Source organism: Grampus griseus (assembly GCF_964374135.1).
Source record: "Grampus griseus genome assembly, chromosome: Y".
NCBI classification, from domain to species: Eukaryota; Metazoa; Chordata; class Mammalia; order Artiodactyla; family Delphinidae; genus Grampus; species Grampus griseus.
This window is the reverse complement of record NC_139016.1, coordinates 15208442-15227135: the sequence shown is the minus strand read 5'-3', so window position 1 is coordinate 15227135 and position 18694 is coordinate 15208442. Positions and strand designations below refer to the sequence as shown.

Sequence of the window (18694 nt, the reverse complement as noted above, 5' to 3'; positions counted from 1 at the left end):
CATAGGTTTTGGGTCATCGTTTTTTCATTGTCATCTCTTTCTAGGTATTTTTAAATTTCCTCTTTGATTTCTTCAGGGATCTCTTGATTATTTAGTAGCATATTGCTTAGCCTCCATGTGTTTGTATTTTTTACAGTTTTCTTCCTATAATTGATATCTAGTGTCATAGCATTGTTGTCGGAAAAGATACTTAATATAATTTCAATTTTCTTAAATTTACCAAGGCCTGATTTGTGACCCAAGATATGATCTAACCTGGAGAATGTTCCATGAGCCCTTAAGAAGAAAGCATATTCTGTTGTTTTTGTATGGAATATCCTATAGATATTAACTGTCTATCTTGGTTAATGTATCATTTAAAGCTTATGTTTTCTTATTTAATTTTATTTTGGATGATCTGTACATTGATGTAAGTGGGGTGTTAAAGGCCCCTACTATGATTGTGTTACTGTCAATTTCCCCTTTTATGGCTCTTAGCATTTGCCTTATGTATTGAGGTACTCCTATATTGGATGCATAAATATTTTCAAGTGTCTTATCTTCTTTTTGGATTGATCCCTTGATCATTATGTAGTGTCCTTCTTTGTCTCTTGTAATAGTCTTTATTTTAAAGCCTTGTTTCTGTGATATGAGTATTGCTACTCCAGCTTTCTTTTGATTTCCATTTGCATGGAATATCTTTTTCATCCCCTCACTTTCAGTCTGTATGTGTCCCTAGGTGAAGTGGGTCTCTTGTAGACAGCATATATATGGGTCTTGTTTTTTATCCATTCAGCCAGTCTGTGTCTTTTGGTTGGAGCATTTGATCCATTTACATTTAAGGTAATTATCAATATGTGTGTTCCTATTACCACTTTCTTAACTGTTTTGGGTTTGTTATTGTAGGTCTTTTCCTTCTCTTGTGTTTCTTGCCTAGAGAAGTTCCTTTATCATTCGTTGTAAAGCTGGTTTGGTGGTGCTGAATTCTCTTAGCTTTTGCTTGTCCGTAAAGTTTTTAATTTCTCCGTCAAGTCTGAATGACATCCTTGCCAGGTAGGGTAATCTTGGTTGTAGGTTCTTCCATTTCATCACTGTAAATATGTTGTGCCACCCCTTCTGGCTTGTAGAGTTTCTGCTGAAAAATCAGCTGTTTACCTTATGGGAGTTCCCTTGTATGTTATTTATCATTTTTCCCTCGTTGCTTTTAATAATTTTTCTTTGTTTTTAATTTTTGTGAATTTATTACTATGTGTCTCAGTGTGTTTCCCCTTGGGTTTGTCCTGCCTGGGACTCTCTGTGCTCCCTGACTTAGGTGGCTGTTTCCTTTCCCATGTTAGGGAAGTTTTCAACTATAATCTCTTCAAATATTTTCTTGTATCCTTTCTCTCTCTCTTCTCCTTTTGGGACCCCTATAATGTGGATCCGGGTGCATTTAATGTTGTCTAGAGATCTCTTAGGCTGTCTTCATTTCTTTTCATTCTTTTTTCTTTACTTTGTTCCATGGCAGTGAATTCCACCATTCTGTCTTCCAGGTCGTTTATCTGTTCTTCTGCCTCAGTTATTCTGCTATTGATTCCTTCTAGTGTATTCTTCATTTCAGTTATTGTATTTTTCATCAGTGTTTGTTTTTTAATTCTTCTAGGTCTTTGTTAAACATTGTTTGCATCTTCTCGATCTTTGCCTCCATTCTTTTCCGAGGTTCTGGATAACCTTCACTATCATTATTCTGAATTCTTTTTATTGAAGGTTGCCTATCTCCACTTCATTTAGTTGTTTTACTGGGATTTTGTCTTGTTCCTTCATCTGGTACATAGTCCTCTGCCTTTTCACTTTGTCTGTCTTTCTGTGAATGTGCTTTTCCTCTCACAGGCTGCAAGATTGTAGTTCTTCTTGCTTCTGCTGTCTGCCCTCTGTGGATGAGGCTATCTAAGAGGCTTGTGCAAGCTTCCTGATGAGAGGAACTGGTCTGGAAGAATTTCAGATGGGTAACTCTTGTCTGAATGTTTGGTAAAATTTGCCTGTGAAGCCTTCTGGTACTGGATTTTTTTTTGTTGGAAGGTTTTTTTTTGCTGTATGGGGGCCTCTCACTGTTGTGGCCTCTCCCATTGCAGAGCACGGGCTCTGGACACGCAGGCTCAGCGGCCATGGCTCACTGGCCTAGCTGCTGTGCAGCATGTGGGATCTTCCTGGACCGGGGCACGAACCCGCGTCCCCTGCATCGGCAGGCGGACTCTCAACCACTGTGCCACCAGGGAGGCCCTTGTTGGAAGTTTTTTATTCACAGTTTCAATTTCAGTACTTGTGATTGGTCTGTTCATATTTTCTGTTTTTTCCTGGTTCATTTTTGGAAGGTTGTACCTCTCTAAGAATTTGTGGATTTCTTCTAGGTTCTCCATTTTACTGGTATATGGTTGCTCATAGTAGTCTCTGAGGATCCTTCGTATTTCTTTGGTGTCCACTGTAACTTCTGCTTTTTTGTTTCTAATTTTATGGATTTGAGTCCTCTCGTTTGTTTTCTTGATGAGTCTGGCTAAAGGATTATCAAATTCATTTATCTTCTAAAATAAGTAGCTTGTAGTCTAATTGATTTTTGCTGTTGTTTTCTTTGTTTTTATTTCTACTCTGATTTTTATGATTTCTTTCCTTCTACTGATTTTGAGTTTTGTTTGTTTTTTCTCTGGTTGCTTCAGGTATAAAGTTAGGTTGTTTCTTTGAGATTTTTCTGTTTTCCTGAGGTAAGATTGTATTGTTATAAACTTCCCTCTTAGAACTGCTTTTGCTGCATCCTATAGGTTTTCGGTTGTTGTGATTTTATTGTCATTTGTTTCTATGTATTTTGATTTCCTCTTTGATTTCTTCAGTGATCTCTTGGTTATTTAGTAGTGTTTTCGTTATTAACCTCCATGTGTTTGTGTTTTTATAGTTTTTTTTTTTCCTGTAATTGATTCCTAATCTCATGGAATTGTGGTTGGAAAAGATACTTGATAAAATTTCAGTTTTCTTAAATTTTTCAAGGCTTTATTTGTGGCCCAAGATGTGATCATTCCTGGAGAATGTTCCATGTGCACTTCAGAAGAAAGCGTATTCTGCTGCTTTCAGATGGAATATCCTATAAACATCAATTAAATCTATCTAGAGTATTGTGTCATTTAAAGCTTGTTTTTCCTGCTTTATTTTCTGTTTGGATGATCTCTCCATTGGTGTAAGTGAGGTTTTAATGTTCTCCATTATTTTTGCACTGCTGCTGATTTCCCCTTTTATGGCTGATATCCCCTTTTATGGCTGATATCATTTGCCTTATGTATTGAGATGCTCGTATGTTGGGTGCACATATATTTATAACTGTTATATTTTCTTCTTGGATCTATCCCTTGATTGTTATGTAATGTCCTTCCTTGTCTGTTAACAGTCTTTATTTTAAAGTCTATTTTGTCTGATATGTGTATTGCTACTCCAGGTTTCTTTTGATTTCCATTTGCATTGGATATCTTTTTCCATTCCCTCACTTTCAGTCTGTATGTGTCCCTAGGTCTGAAGTGGGTCTCTTGTAGACAGCATATATATGGATCTTGTTTTGTATCCATTCAGCCAGTCTGTGTCTTTTGGTTGGAACATTTAGTCCATTTACACTTAAGGTAATTATGGATATGTATGTTGCTGTTATCAGTTTCTTAATTGTTTGGGGTTTGTTTTTGTAGGTTTTTTCCCTTTCCTTCCTCTTTTGTTCCTTTGTCATTTGATGATCATCTTTAGTGTTGTGTTAGGGTTGCTGTTTGTTTTGTGTTTGTGTATCTGTTGTTTTTGCATTTGCTGTGCCCATGAGGTTTATTTTTTTAATATCTTTATTGGAGTGTAATTGCTTTACAATCTTATGTTAGTTTGTGCTATACAGCAAAGTGAATCCACTATATGTATACTTATATCCCTATATCCCCTCCCTCTTGAGCATCCCTCTCATCCCTGTAGGTGGTCACAGAGCATCAAGTTGATCTACCTTTGCTATGCAGCAGCTTCCCACTAGCTATCCATTTTACATTTGGTAGTGTATATGTGTCAGTGTTACTCTGTCGCTTCATCCCAGCTTCCCCTTCCTCCCCATGTCTTCAGGTACATTCTCTACATCAGTGTCTTTATTCCTGTCCTGTCACTCAGTTCATCAGTACCATTTTTTTAGATTCTTTATGTGTTCATTAGCATACAGCATTTGTTTTTCTCTTTCTGACTTCACTCTGTATGACAGACTCTAGGTCTATCCACCTCATTACAACCCATGAGGTTTTGATACAGCAGTCTGTATATGTACAAGGCTGTTTTAAATTTGCTGGTCTCTTTCCCACCTAGAAGAGTTCCTTTAGCATTTGTTGTAAACTGGTTTAGTGGTGGTGAATTCTGTTAGCTTTTGCTTGTCTGTAAAGCTTTTGATTTCGCCATCAAATTTGAATGAAAACCTTGCAGAGTAGAGTATTCTTGGTTGTAAGTTTTTCCCTTTTATCACTTGAAATATATCGTGCTACTCCCTTCTGGCCTGCAGAGTTTCTGCTGAATAATCAGCTGATAACCTTATGGGGATTCCCTTGTATGTTTTGTGTTCCTTTTAACATTTTTTCTTTTATTTTTATCACTTTGATTAATATGTGTCTTGCCATGTTCCTCCTTGGGTTCATCCTGTATGGGGCTCTCCGTGATTCCTGGACTTGAGTGAGTGTTTCCTTTGTCATGTTAGGGAAGTTTTTGGCTGTAATATCTTCAAATATTTTCTCCAGCCCTTTCCTTTCTTCTCTTCTTTTTCTGGGACTGCTATAATGCAAATGTTGGTGCTTTTAATATTGTCCCAGAGGTCGCTGAGACTTTCCTCATTTCTTTTCATTCTTTTTTCTTTATTCTGTTCTGTGGTAGTGATTTCCAGCATTCTGTCTTCCAGTTTACTTATTTCTTCTTCTGTCTCAGTTATTCTGCTATTGATCCTTTCCAGTGTATTTTTCATTGCAGTTATTGCGTTCATCTCTGTTTGTTCTTTAACTCTTCTAGCTCGTTGTTCAACATATCTGGTATCTTCTCACTCTGTGCCTCCAATCTTTTTCTGTGATTTCGCATCATCTTTACTATCATTACTCTAAATTCTTTTTCAGGTGAATTGCCTATCTTCTCTTCATTTAGTTGTTATTGTGGGGTTTTATTTTCTTTCTTTGTTTTCAGCATATTTCTGTGCCATCTCACTTTGTCTCACATCCTGTGTTTGTGGTCTTCTTTCCACAGGCTACAGGATTGTGGTTACTCTTGCTCTTGTTTCTGCCCCCTGATGGGTCAGGTTGGTCCAGGAGTCTGTGCAGGCTTCCTGGCGGGAAGGACTGGTGTCTGCGCTCGGGAGGTTGGTGCTGGGTCTTGTCCCTCTGATGGGCAGGGCCTTGTGAAGGGGTGTGCTTTGAGGTGGCTGTGAGCGCAGTATGTCTTTAGTCTGCTAATTGGTGGAGCTGTGTTCCAGTTTTGGTGGTTGTTTGGCCTGAAGCTTTCCAGCACTGGAGCGGGCAAGTTGCTGCATGAGCCTGGTTTTTGGTGCTGAAATGTGGACCTCTGGGAGAGCTCACTCTAATCAGTATTCCCTGGGGTGTTTGCTACCAGTGTCCTTGCCCTCACAGTGAGCTATAGTCGATCTTTGCCTCCCCAGGAGATCCTCCAAGACCCCTAGGTAGGTGTAGTGTGGTGGACCTCACTGTCCTTAGTTACCTGGCCCTTGGGTCTCAGCTATGGTTTCAGCCCCATCTTTGTGTGTGGGCCACCACAGGGGTCTGCTCCAGAGGCTGCCCCAATGCACACAAGTCTGCTCCAATGACTTGGTAGTGTATAGGTGTTCAGAGGCAGTGGTAGCCAGGGTTGTGGGATCCCTGGTAGCGGCCATTCCCATTGTAGATGCTGGTGCCTTGACAGGCAGCTGGTGCAGTGCCTGGCTTTACTGATGGCTGCACTTAGACTCTGCAGCTGCTAAAATCTGTAAGGAAGTCACAACACCTAAGTACGAAGCTGAAGCTGATGTGGTTAGCATCTTACGTCGCGGCCTTAACAGTGGTTGTGTGTTTATACTCTATGACTATTTGATTACCATTGACTTTCAAGCAATTGAAACCACTTTGTTCAATGCAGTAGAATTTCATTTCTCTATATGGGTGTCAGTGTCAAGTGACAATTCATTTGCTGTATTTTTCATTCTGGAGGAGCCGGTAGACCTGGTTAGCAGTGGCATTGACTCTTACAGAGAAATCACACTTTTCTGGCCTTGGGTTTTTGTTTGAAAGTCTACAGATTTCATTTGAGTGATGAAATTAAAATGTAAATATATACATAAATGTATGATATACATCCTTTTCACAGGATGAATGAAAGAATACATTACCATGTAAGTAATTTTCATTTTTTCCTAAAGAAAAGTTGGGCCACGTCCTTGGTAGATGCAGTCCTGTGAGAATGATGGTCTTTTATTTCTGCCTTGTGTTAGAGAATCTTGGTTCTCCATAGAGTGCCTACAGTGGAAAACTGTGTGGGCTTTTCTTCTTTTTTTTTGTTTTTGTTTGTTTTTTTAAATTTTTGGCTGTGTTGGGTCTTCGTTGCTGTGTGCAGGCTTTCTCTAGTTGTGGTGAGCGGGGGCTACTCTTCATTGTGGTGCACTGGCTTCTCATTGTGGTGGCTTCTCTTGTTGGGGAGCATGGGCTGTAGGTGTGCGGGCTTCAGTAGTTGTGGCACGTGGGCTCAGTAGTTGTGGCTCATGGGCTCTAGGTGCACGGGCTTCAGTAGTTGTGGCACACATGCTTAGTTGCTCCGTGGCATGTGGGATCCTCCCGGGCTAGGGATCGCACCCATGTCCCCTGCATTGGCAGGCGGATTCTTAACCACTGCACCACCAGGGAAGCCCTGGGCTTTCATTCTGTTTTATGTTTTCCTACGATGTATGTCCTGGTGTTTCTGCAGTCTGTGGATGAACAGCCCTGTTCAAGGGACCTCACTCTGAGTCTGAGCTCTGAACTGGACATGGAGGAGAACATCATCTGTATTTCTGATGTATCTCAGTCCTGGAATAATGGCTCTCTCTTTCTAGTGTCAATTCCCTGCATATTTAAAACTGTACTGAGAGCATGGAGGTCAGTCTAATTATAAGTAACATCCGCCAGCTAAAAGTAATCATTGTAAGAAGAGACTCCTCCAACTTGGTTGTTCTGGGACCTGATTAATGTATGAACAAATGTATGAACTTCTACCTCTAGAGAGTGAAGTTCAGTAGGGATCCAGATAGTCCTGATGATCAGCTGGGTTTGGGAATCCCATTGCAGACTTGGCATCCTCATGAAGTCACCAAGGCTTCTGGGAGTTCAGAAACTTCTCAAGATGACACAGTTAACTTGCATGAGATCTTGGACCAAGAGTCATCTCCTGACTTCTGGTGTCATCACATTGTACAACCACATAATGCCTCCTGTGTAAAATTGTAGTGAATTACACTGATTTTTTGTGAGTTTGTACTGGTAAGAATGTATGAGATGGACCGTTTATGCATGTCACTTGTGACTTATAAGTCTGCTTAAGGCACTTAGCAGTGAGGGAGAAAGCCAGTGATTTTGGTAAAGGTGGGGCTGGTTTTGAGGGATGACATAAAAGAATGTATAAAAAGCTAATATGCCTACTGCTGCCGTCCTTGTTTTTGGCTCCCAGTTTTTAATAGCCACCAAGAGGAACTTTTTATATTTTATCACTGAATCTGACAGTGACTCAAAGGTGATATAGGGTTAAAGCTTACCCCCTCAATGGTTTGGATGAACTGTTGCATGAAAGAGCTGAAGTAGGGGTTTAATGAGAGCAGAGAAAAAAGAAAGAAAATTTGCCTGTAGTCCAAGTTTTAGTTTTTGTTCACTTATTTTAACTTTCTTCATGAAACACTCTGTAGTTAAAAAATATATGTACCTTTCTCTAAAAATGTATAAGTAAAGCTTTATGCTTTATAGGAACATTCAAAGCAATGTGTATATGAGGAACATACATCTCTGTAACTGATCCATTATGGAAGTGCCCATGAGGCCAGACCTTGTTGGGATGTAGAGGTGTCACCATTCAATGTGTGGGGTCCCCCAGTGCATCTGTATCCACTCTCCAAGGGAGAGCACTTGGCCCAGTTTTCATAAATATTTTGTTTGTTGATGGCAATCATAGCAGTGCTGTTGAGCCCTGAAGCCCTATTTCGAAGGGAGAGAATGATTTCCTGCTTGTTCTCTCATTCCAGTGGTGCTGATAGCTCAGATCAGCTCTGGTGCTGAGTTTTGCTGTGAGTTGTGACATTTGTGGCCAGGAATTTGTTAATGATAATAAAGTACCGGAGTTGGTGCATTTTTTACTTTTTCTCCCATGAGTAAGTAGACTGAGCATTATCCTGATAATAATAATCAGTGCAGACATTATATGCCAGGTCTCTGCCAAGTAAGCCCTTTCCTTACATTTCTCATTAAGTGGGAGGGACAGTTTTAGTGTCCTCATCTGAGGCATGAGGAAACTGAGGTTTAAAGAGGTTAAGTGTCTTGCCCAGGGTCCCACTGTAGAGCTGGAGTGTCACTTGTACTCACCAGCATGCCAGGATGCTCTTGTGAGTGGAACAGAAGGGCATTTGGGCTGGCCGTTAAGCATCTGGATTTTTGGGTAACATGGGGGAAACAGTTTAGAGCTAGAATCTGTGTCATCGTGTATCTGGTGACTTTCCAGAGAAGGAGTTCGTTCTCTCTCTGGCTACAGAAAACTGCGTATTCTTTAAAGGGTGGAGCCAAGCCTTGTCTTCTTCAGTGCTCTGCGTCTACCACCCTTGCTGCACACAGGGATTGGCTGGAAGAATGTATGAATAGATGGATGGAAGGGAGTGAAGGCAGGAGGAAGGAACAAGAAGAAATGAAAGGAAATAAGGAAGGAAGTATATTAGTTTGTGATTTGTGGGTGGGTAGATATAAGGAAAGAAGAAAGAAAAGAAAGGAAGGAGGAGAAAAAGTTCCTTTTATATGTATTTGAATTGAAGGAAAGAATTTAGGAGATGGCTAGGAAAGAGTAATAAATTGGAACCAGAATGAAATAAAAGAGATATGTAGAAGAAATGTAGAAATTTTCAACTTTGCACAAAGCACTGTTACTGATACTTTACTGTTTTTAGCTTTACCCATATATTCTCCCTGCACATAGATCTCACTTAACGTTTATTTATTTTTATGTACCAGAAAGAAAGAAGGGTTTTTTTTTTTTCTTGCTGTCTGTTTTTTTGTGTGTGTAACTTTTGGGGTTACTGTTACTATTATTTAATGGAATGTTATAATCTCACATATTTCTTTTTGAACCAGGATTGATGGAAAGATGTCAAGTGCTCACACCAACTACAAACTGGATGAGGCACAGGCTATAATGAGCGAGCTCAGGACCATCAAAAAAACCATTTGTACAGGCGAGAAGGAAAGACGGGACCTGATGCACGTAAGAGGCCCCGGTGCTCTTCAGAACCCACATCTGTCCTTCCGTCTGCCTGCCTGCTTGTCTGTCTTCCTTTCCTCTCTGTATATATTCACATACATACATATGTATCCTCCCTTTCTCATCTATATATGTCCGTGTATCTATACACACATGCATTTTAATAGGTTTATTACTTGTTATGTATATGTAATTTATGTTTAAAAGTTTTTTTTAAAAATTGGGAATGTTCATGTTGTTCAATAATCAAAACAATTCAAAAGGTATACAATAAGAGGTCTTGGAATCACCATGTTCTTTCATAGCCCATAACTGCTTTTAATGGTTTCTTGTGTACTCTTCTAGTGTTTATAAAGACACAAAAATAGCCTTCATGCAAAAGCTAATTATGTACATACAGTTTGATCTTGCTGTCTTACTCATATAATAATACTATCCTGTACTTTTGCAAATAAATACACAAATACCTCTTTATTCTTTAGTTATAACTGCACAGTATTCCATAATGTGGATGTTGAAAAATTATATATCTGAGATCGTTAGTTTTATTTTGCTTTATTGTTATTACTATCTTTTTGGCCCCTTAACTCCTGTAGCTTCTGTTATTTTTAGAAAAAGATGTGCTTTTGCAGGTGGATATATGATGGTCTTTTTGCTTGATGCTGTAATGCATTCAGTTTTTCCTTTTACGTTCTCTCGTTTTTACTTCTTTTTTTTCTGGCTGTAGCACGTGGCTTGTGGAATATTAGTTCCCTGACCAGGGATTGAACCTCTGTACCCTGCAGTGGAAGGCCGGAGTCTTAACCACTGGACCACCAGGGAGATCCCTATGGTCTCATTTTAGTTATAGTTTTTTTAAATTTCTTTTCAGTTTTTCTTCATGTACTCAATCCGCCAAGTGGGCAGGTACTACGTTATACACATTTATGTAGATTCTGCACAGTATAAGACATACAGGGATATATAAAGTAAATATCAAACATAGAGGCAAAATAAGACAGATGCATATATATAATTTTAATGTATACCAGTGCTTCCTAAAGTCAAGGCTGCAGTGAATTAAGTAGAGTTTCCTAAATGGTGGTTAAAATGCACATTGTTGGGCCCTAACCTATTCTAGTGAATTAGAATGATGTAGTTGGGGCCCACAAATCTGTATTTGTAAATGACTTTCCAGGTCATGGTAGGTAAATGATGTATTCTTAGTTTTGCTGTGAACAATGGTAACAAGACTAGCTACCATTAGTGAACCTTCTGTGTGTGCAGAATTGGACAAGATGTTCTGCCTGCATTACCCATCTAAGCCTAGCCAAAACCTCAGAGTGAACGCAGTGGTGTTTGATAGTATATATATGGAGGCTTTGGCCCAGGTTGAAGTTGGTTTCCCTGCTCTGGCCCCTCTGAGGCTACAGTGCATAGCAGTGGATAAATCATCCACTTGTGTTGCTTGAGAAAGGATAGAGAGTTTATGGAAGGAGTTTCAGGCCTCAGAATTTTCTCTGAGATGTCCATAGCTTCACAATCTATGGGAACCTCCAGGAAGAGGCAAGAGCAACACCCTCTTTCACTAAAATCAAATAAGTTATTTTAGCTTTCTTATACTAAAAACTGACACCTTCTAAGAAACTTATGTTTACAACTACGTATACAAGTTATATTGCACTAAAATCAAATAAGTTATTTTAAAATCAAATAAATTATTTTAGCTTTCTTATGCTAAAAACTGACCCCTTCTAAGAAACTTTTGTTTACAACCACATATACAAGTTATATTGCACCAAGGTATTCTGGTTCTTGAGTTTGTAGTAAGAACTGTGGAAGAGGAGTATGTTTAGAAATGTAAAATCAGTGTAGAAAATTTGAAATCTGTTTAATTTTTATATTGAGAGGTTCTGTTTGCCAAAGTTTCTGTGTTTTTTGGCAAACTAGCATGTATATTAATCTTAACTCTGTACAATTAGGGTGGAAAATATTAGGTTGTAGAAACACATAGTAGAGGTGACATGGAAGATTCAGAAGTCCCAAGCCCTTGGAAAAAGAAAAAAAAGAAAAAAAAATGAAACACTGACTGATCCAACTTTGTGGGCATTCTACAAAACAGACAGAGGCTTATAGGAACCACACAAATTTACAATCAAGAAAAATCTATGTTCAAAACACTGTGAAATTTCATGGCATTTTTACTTGATACCCCATCCCTTGCCGTTGCCCCATTCCATTACCAATGCAGCACTATCTAGGTCTTGAGGAAATGGTGATCTAGCTCCCTGCCTTGAACTGGAGGGATCACAGCAGACCTTATGTAGAAATTAATGTGTATACCTGTTCAAACCTATTTTGGGATTACCTTAAAATCTGACGCGAGGTGTTCATTTTGTATAACTTGGAACCTGCATGAGAAAAACATCAGTCACTAGTCTAAAAGTTACAAGGCTGACTGTAAGCATGGACTTACCTTGGATGAGAGCTTATGAGTGGAGTCATACAGTAGACTATTTAAGGACCTGAGAAGAAGTTGGGATGAGACTCTGGTAAACTAGGACATCTAAAGCAGTTATATATGAGGAGGAATTTAGAAAGCTATGGGTATGCAAAGGTAAAAGACATACTCAGAAAAGTCCTCAGAAGAGCTTTAGAGCTTGTGCTGCTCTCTTAGACTCAGAGTATAAGCTAAGTATAGCTAAATGGTAGAGGAATGCCTGAAAACAGAGCCAGTCTACAAAGATAGAGAGGTGGTTTACTTTTGTTTTTGCAGCTCCTGGCATTCAATGAAGTCACTATCAAACATTAGCGAAACATTAGATAAAGGAACCAGACTTTGGTGATCACACATAATTAGAAATAGTCTTTGCAAATATAGTTTGTAAAAACAAACGGACTTTTGTAACTTTCCAAAAAAAAAAAAAGTACCATGGGGAAGAGGGAGTACTTGATTTTAAGAATTACCACATTATAAAGTTAAATGTTCAGTTTTCAAGAGAAAATCACATGGCATAAAAAAAAAAACCCAGGAAAACATGGTTCATTCAAGGGAGGAAATTAATTGATAGAAATTACCTGTAAGAATCCCAGATATCAAACATATTCTACAAAGACTTTATTTATTTTTAGCATCTTTATTGGAGTATAATTACTTTACACTGCTGTGTTAGTTTCTGCTTTATAACAAAGTGATTCGGTTATACATATACATATGTTCCCATATCTCTTCTCTATCATGTCTCCCTCCGTCCCACCCTCCCTATCCCACCCCTCTAGGTGGTCACAAAACAACAAGCTGATCTCCCTGTGCTATGCAGCTGCTTCCCACTAGCTATCTGTTTTACGTACGGTAGTGTATATATGTCCATGCCACTCTCTCCCTTTGTCACAGCTTACCCTTCCCCCTCCCCATATCCTCAAGTCCATTCTCTAGTAGGTCTGTGGCTTTATTCCCGTCTTACCCCTAGGTTCTTCATGATCTTTTTTTTTTTTAGATTGCATTTATGTGTGTTAGCATACAGTATTTGTTTTTCTCTTTCTGATTTACTTCACTCTGTATGACAGATTCTAGGTCCATCCACCTCACTACAAATATCTCAATTTCATTTCATTTTATGGCTAATATTCCATTGCATATATGTGCCACATCTTCTTTATCCATTCATCCAATGATGGACATTTAGGTTGCTTCCATGTCCTGGCTATTGTAAATAGAACTGCAACGGACATTTTGGTATATGACTGTTTTTGAATTATGGTTTTCTCAGGGTATATGCCCAGTAGTGGGATTGCTGGGTTGTATGGTAGTTCTATTTTTAGTTTTTTACGGAACCTCCATACTGTTCTCCATAGTGGCTGTATCAATTTACATACCCACCAACAGTGCACGAGTGTTCCCTTTTCTCCACACCCTCTCCAGCATTTATTGTTTCTAGATTTTTTTGATGATGGCCATTCTGACTGGTGAGATGATATCTCATTGTAGTTTTGATTTGCATTTCTGTAATGATTAATGATGTTGAACATTCTTTCAAGTGTTTGTTGGCAATATGTATATCTTCTTTGCAGAAATATCTATTTAGGTGTTCTGCCCAATTTTGGATTGGGTTGTTTGTTTTTTTGTTATTGAGCTGCATGTGCTGCTTGTAAATCTTGGAGATTAATCCTTTGCCAGTTGCTTCATTTGCAGATATTTTCTCCCATTCTGATGGTGGTCTTTTGGTCTTCTTTATTTCCTTTGCTGTGCAAAAGCTTTGAAGTTTCATTAGGTTTCATTTGTTTGTTTTTCTTTCCATTTCTTTAGGAGGTGGGTCAAAAATGATCTTGCTGTGATTAATGTCATACAGTGTGCTGTCTATGTTTTGTCTCTAACAGTTTGTTAGTGACTGGCCTTACATGTAGGTCTTCAATCCATTTTGAGTTTATTTTTGTGTATGGTGTTAGGGAGTGTTCTAATTTAATACTTTTACATGTACCTGTCCAGTTTTCCCAGCACCCCTTATTGAAGAGGCTGCCATTTCTCCACTGTATATTCTTGGCTCCTTTATCAAAGATAAGGTGACCATATGTGAGTGGTTCTATCTCTGGGCTTTCTATCCTGTTCCATTGATCTATATTTCTGTTTTTGTGCCAGTACCATACTGTTTTGATTACTGTAGCTTTGTAGTATAGTCTGAAGTCAGGGAGCCTGATTCCTACCGCTCCGTTTTTTATTCTCAAGATAGCTTTGGCTATTCGGGGACTTTTGTGTTTACATACAAATTGTGAAATTTTTGTTCTAGTTATGAAAAATGCCAGTGGTAGTTTGATAGGGATTGCATTGAATCTGTAGATTGCTTTGGGTAGTAGAGTCATTTTCACAATGTTGATTCTTCCAATCCAAGAACATGGTATATCTCTCCATCTATTTGTATCATCTTTAAGTTCTTTCATCAGTGTCTTATAATTTTCTGCATACAGGTCTTTTGTCACCCTAGGTAGGTTTATTCCTAGATATTTTATTCTTTTTGTTGCAGTGGTAAATAGGAGTGTTTTCTTAATTTCACTTTCAGATTTTTCATCATTAGTGTGTAGGAATGCCAGGTATTTCTGTGCATTAATACGTATCCTGCTACTTTACCAAATTCAGTGATTAGCTCTAATAGTTTTCTGGTAGCATGTTTAGTATTCTGTATGTAGAATATCATGTCATCTACAAGCAGTGGCAGCTTTACTTCTATTCCATTTGGATTCCTTTTATTTCTTTTTCTTCTCTGATTGCTGTGTCTAAAACTTCCAAAACTATGTGGAATAAGAGTAGTGAGAGTGGGCAACCATGTCTTGTTCCTGATCTTATTGGAAATGGTTTCAGTTTTTCACCATTGAGGATGATGTTGGCTGTGGGTTTGTCATATATGGCCTTTATTATTTTGAGGAAAGTTCCCTCTATGCCTACTTTCTGCAGGGTGTTTATCTAAATGGGTGTTGAATTTTGTTGAAAGCTTTCTCTGCATCTATTGAGATGATCATATGGTTTTCCTCCTTCAATTTGTTAATATGGTGTATAACATTGATTGATTTGCATATACTGAAGAATCCTTGTATTACTGGATTAAACCCCACTTGATCACGGTGTATGATCCTTTTAATGTGCTGTTGGATTCTGTTTGCTAGTATTTTGTTGAGGGTTTTTGCATCTATTTCATCAGTGAAATTGGCCTGTACTTTTCTTTCTTTGTGACATCTTTGTCTGGTTTTGGTATCAGGGTGATGGTGGTCTCGTAGGATGAGTTTTGGAGTGTTCCTCCCTCTGCTATATTTTGGAAGAGTTTGAGATGGATAAGTGTTAACTCTTCTCTAAATATTTGACACTATTCTTCTGTGAAGCCATCTGGTCCTGGGCTTTTGTTTGTTGGAAGATTCTATCAACCGTGATTTTTAATCACAGTTTCAATTTCAGTGCTTGTGATTGGTCTGTTCATATTTTCTATTTCTTCCTGATTCAGTCTTGGCAGGTTGTGCATTTCTAAGAATTTGTCCACTTCTTCCAGGTTGTCCATTTTATTGGCATAGAGTTGCTTGTAGTAGTCTCTCATGATCTTTTGTATTTGTGCAGTGTCAGTTGTTACTTCTCCTTTTTCATTTCTAATTCTATTGATTTGAGTCTTCTCCCTTTTTTTCTTGTTGAGTGTGGCTAATGGTTTATCAATTTTGTGTATCTTCTCAAAGAACCATCTCTTAGTTTTATTGATATTTGCTATCGTTTCCTTCATTTCTTTTTCATTTATTTCTGATCTGGTCTTTATGATTTCTTTCCTTCTGCTAACTTTGGGGTTTTTTTGTTCTTCTTTTTCTAATTACTTTAGGTGCAAGGATGGGCTGTTTATTTGAGATGTTTCCTGTTTCTTAAGGTAGGATGTATTGCTATAAACTTCCCTCTTAGAACTGCTTTTGCTGCATCCCATAGGTTTTGGGTCATCTTGTCTCCATTGTCATTTGATTCTAGGTATTTTTTGATTTCCTCTTTGATTTCTTCAGTGATCAGTTTGTTATTAAGTAGTGTATTGTTTTGCCTCCATGTGTTTAAATTTTTTACAGATCTTTTCCTGTAATTGATGTCTAGTCTCATAGCGTTGTGGTCAGAAAAGATACTTGGTATGATTTCAGTTTTCTTAAATTTACCAAGGCTTTATTTCGGACCCAAAATATGATTTATCATGGAGAATGTTCCATGAACACTTGAGAAAAATGTGTATTCTGTTGTTTTTGGATGGAATGTCCTATAAATATCGATTATTCCATCTTGTTTAATGTATCATTTAAAGCTTGTGTTTTCTTATTTATTTTCATTTTGGATGATCTGTCCATTGGTGAAAGTGGGGTGTTAAAAGTCCACTACTATGACTGTGTTACTGTCGATTTCCCCTTTTATGGCTGTTAGTATTTGCCTTATGTATTGAGGTGCTCCTGTGTTGGGTGCATAAATATTTACAATTTTATATCTACTTCTTGGATCGATCCCTTGATCATTATGTAGTGTCCTTCTTTGTCTCTTCTAATAGTCTTTATTTTAAAGTCTATTTTGTCTGATATGAGAATTGCTACTCCAGCTTTGTTTTGAGTTCCATTTGCACGGAATATCTTTTCCATCCCCTCACTTTCAGTCTGTTGTGTCTGTAGGTTTGAAGTGGGTCTCTTGTAGACAGTATATATATGGGCCTTGTTTTTGTATCCATTCGGCCAGTCTGAGTGTTTTGGTGGGAGCATTTAATCCATTTACATTTAAGGTAGTTATCGATATGTATGTTCCTATTCCCATTTTGTTAATTGTTTTGGGTTTGTTATGGTAGGTGTTGTTCTTCTCTTGTGTTTCTTGCCTAGAGAAGTTCCTTTGGCATGTGTTGTAAAACTGGTTTGGTCATGCAGAACTCTCTCCGCTTTTCCTTGTCTGGAAAGGTTTTAATTTCTCCATCAAATATGAATGAGATCCTTGCTGGGTAGAGCAATCTTGGTTGTAGGTTTTTCTCCTTCATCAGTTGAAATATGTCCTGCCACTTCCTTCTGGCTTGCAGAGTTTCTCCTGAAAGATCAGCTGTTAACCTTATGGGAATTCCCTTGTATGTTATTTGTTGTTTTTCCCTTGCTGCTTTTTGTTTGTTTGTGAGTTTTTTGTTTTGTTTTTTTTGTGGTACGCGGGCCTCTCACTGTTGTGGCCACTCCCGTTGTGGAGCACAAGCTCCGGATGTGCAGGCCCAGTGTCCATGGCTCACAGGCCCAGCCGTTCTGCGGCATCTTTGCTGCTTTTAATATGTTTTCTTTGTATTTAATTTTTGATAGTTTTATTAATATGTGTCTTGGCATGTTTCTCCATGGATTTATCCTGTATGGGACTCTCTGTGCTTCCTGGACTTGATTAACTATTTCCTTTCCCATATTAGGGAAGTTTTCAACTATAATCCCTTTAAATATTTTCTCAGTCCCTTTGTTTTTCTCTTCTTCTTCTGGGACCCCTATGATTTGAATGTTGGTGCGTTTAATGTTTCCCAGAGGTCTCTGAGACTGTCCTCAGTTCTTTACATTCTTTTTTCTTTATTCTGCTGTGCAGTAGTTATTTCAACTGTTTTATCTTCCAGGTCAGTTATCCGTTCTTCTGCCTCTGTTATTCTGCCATTGATCCCTTCTAGAGTATTTTTCATTTGATTTATTGTGTTGTTCATCGTTGTTTGTTTCATCTTTAGTTCTTCTAGGTCCTTGTTAAACGTTTCTTGCATTTTGTCTATTCTATTTCCAAGATTTTGGATCATCTTTACTATCATTATTCTGAATTCTTTTTCAGGTAGACTGCCTATTTCCTCTTTATTTGTTAGGTCTGGTGGGTTTTTATCTTGCTCCTTCATGTTTTTCTGTCTTCTCATTTTGCTTATCTTCTGTGTTTGGGGTCTCCTTTTTGCAGGCTGTAAGTTCATAGTTCCTGTTGTTTTGGTGTCTGTTCCCAGTGGTAAGGTTGGTTCAGTGGGCTGTGTAGGCTTCCCAGTGGAGGGGACTAGTGCCTGTGTTCTGGTGGATGAGCCTGGATCTTGTCTTTCTGGTGGGCAGGTCCACATCTGGTGGTGTGTTTTGGCATGTCTGTGGCCTTATAATGATTTTAGGTAGCCTCTCTGCTAATGGGTGGGGTTGGTTTCTTATCTTGCTAGTTGCTTGGCATAGGGTGTCCAGCACTGTAGCTTGCTGGTTGTTGAGTGAAGCTGGGTGCTGGTGTTGAGATGGAGATCTGTGGGAGATTTTTGCCGTTTGATATCACAGGGAACTGGGAGGTCTCTTGTGGACCAGTGTCCTGAAGTTGGCTCTCCCACCTCAGAGGCACAGCAGTGACTCCTGGCTGCAGCACCAAGAGCATTTCATTCACATGGCTCAGAATAAAAGGCAGAAAAAATAGAAAGAATGAAAGAAAGAAATAGGATAAAATAAAATAAAGTAGATCAAGCAAAATAAAGCTAGTAAAATAAAAAATAATTATTAAGAAAAATATTTTAAAAAAGTAAAAATACAAACAAATATAAAAACGGACGGACAGAACCCTAGGACAAATGGTGAAAGCAAAGCTATACAGACAAAATCTCACACAGAAGCATACACATACACACTCAGAAAAAGAGAAAAAGGGAAAAAAATAATATATATTAGTCCCAAATCCACCTCCTCAATTTGGGCTGATTTGTTGTCTATTCGTGTATTCCACAGATGCAGGGTATATCAAGTTGATTGTGGAGCT

General features: G+C 38.4%; 1 protein-coding gene across 1 annotated transcript in view; it reads left to right on the top strand.

Moving 5' to 3' along the window:
- LOC309817700 (protein WWC3-like) overlaps nt 1-18694 on the top strand; it is a gene marked incomplete at both ends in the record, with an annotated part of 163436 nt that overhangs the window by 62499 nt on the left and 82243 nt on the right. Inside the window, 1 exon segment of the mRNA XM_082646966.1 lies at nt 9336-9465. Coding sequence (XP_082503092.1) covers nt 9336-9465 — 130 coding nt within the window.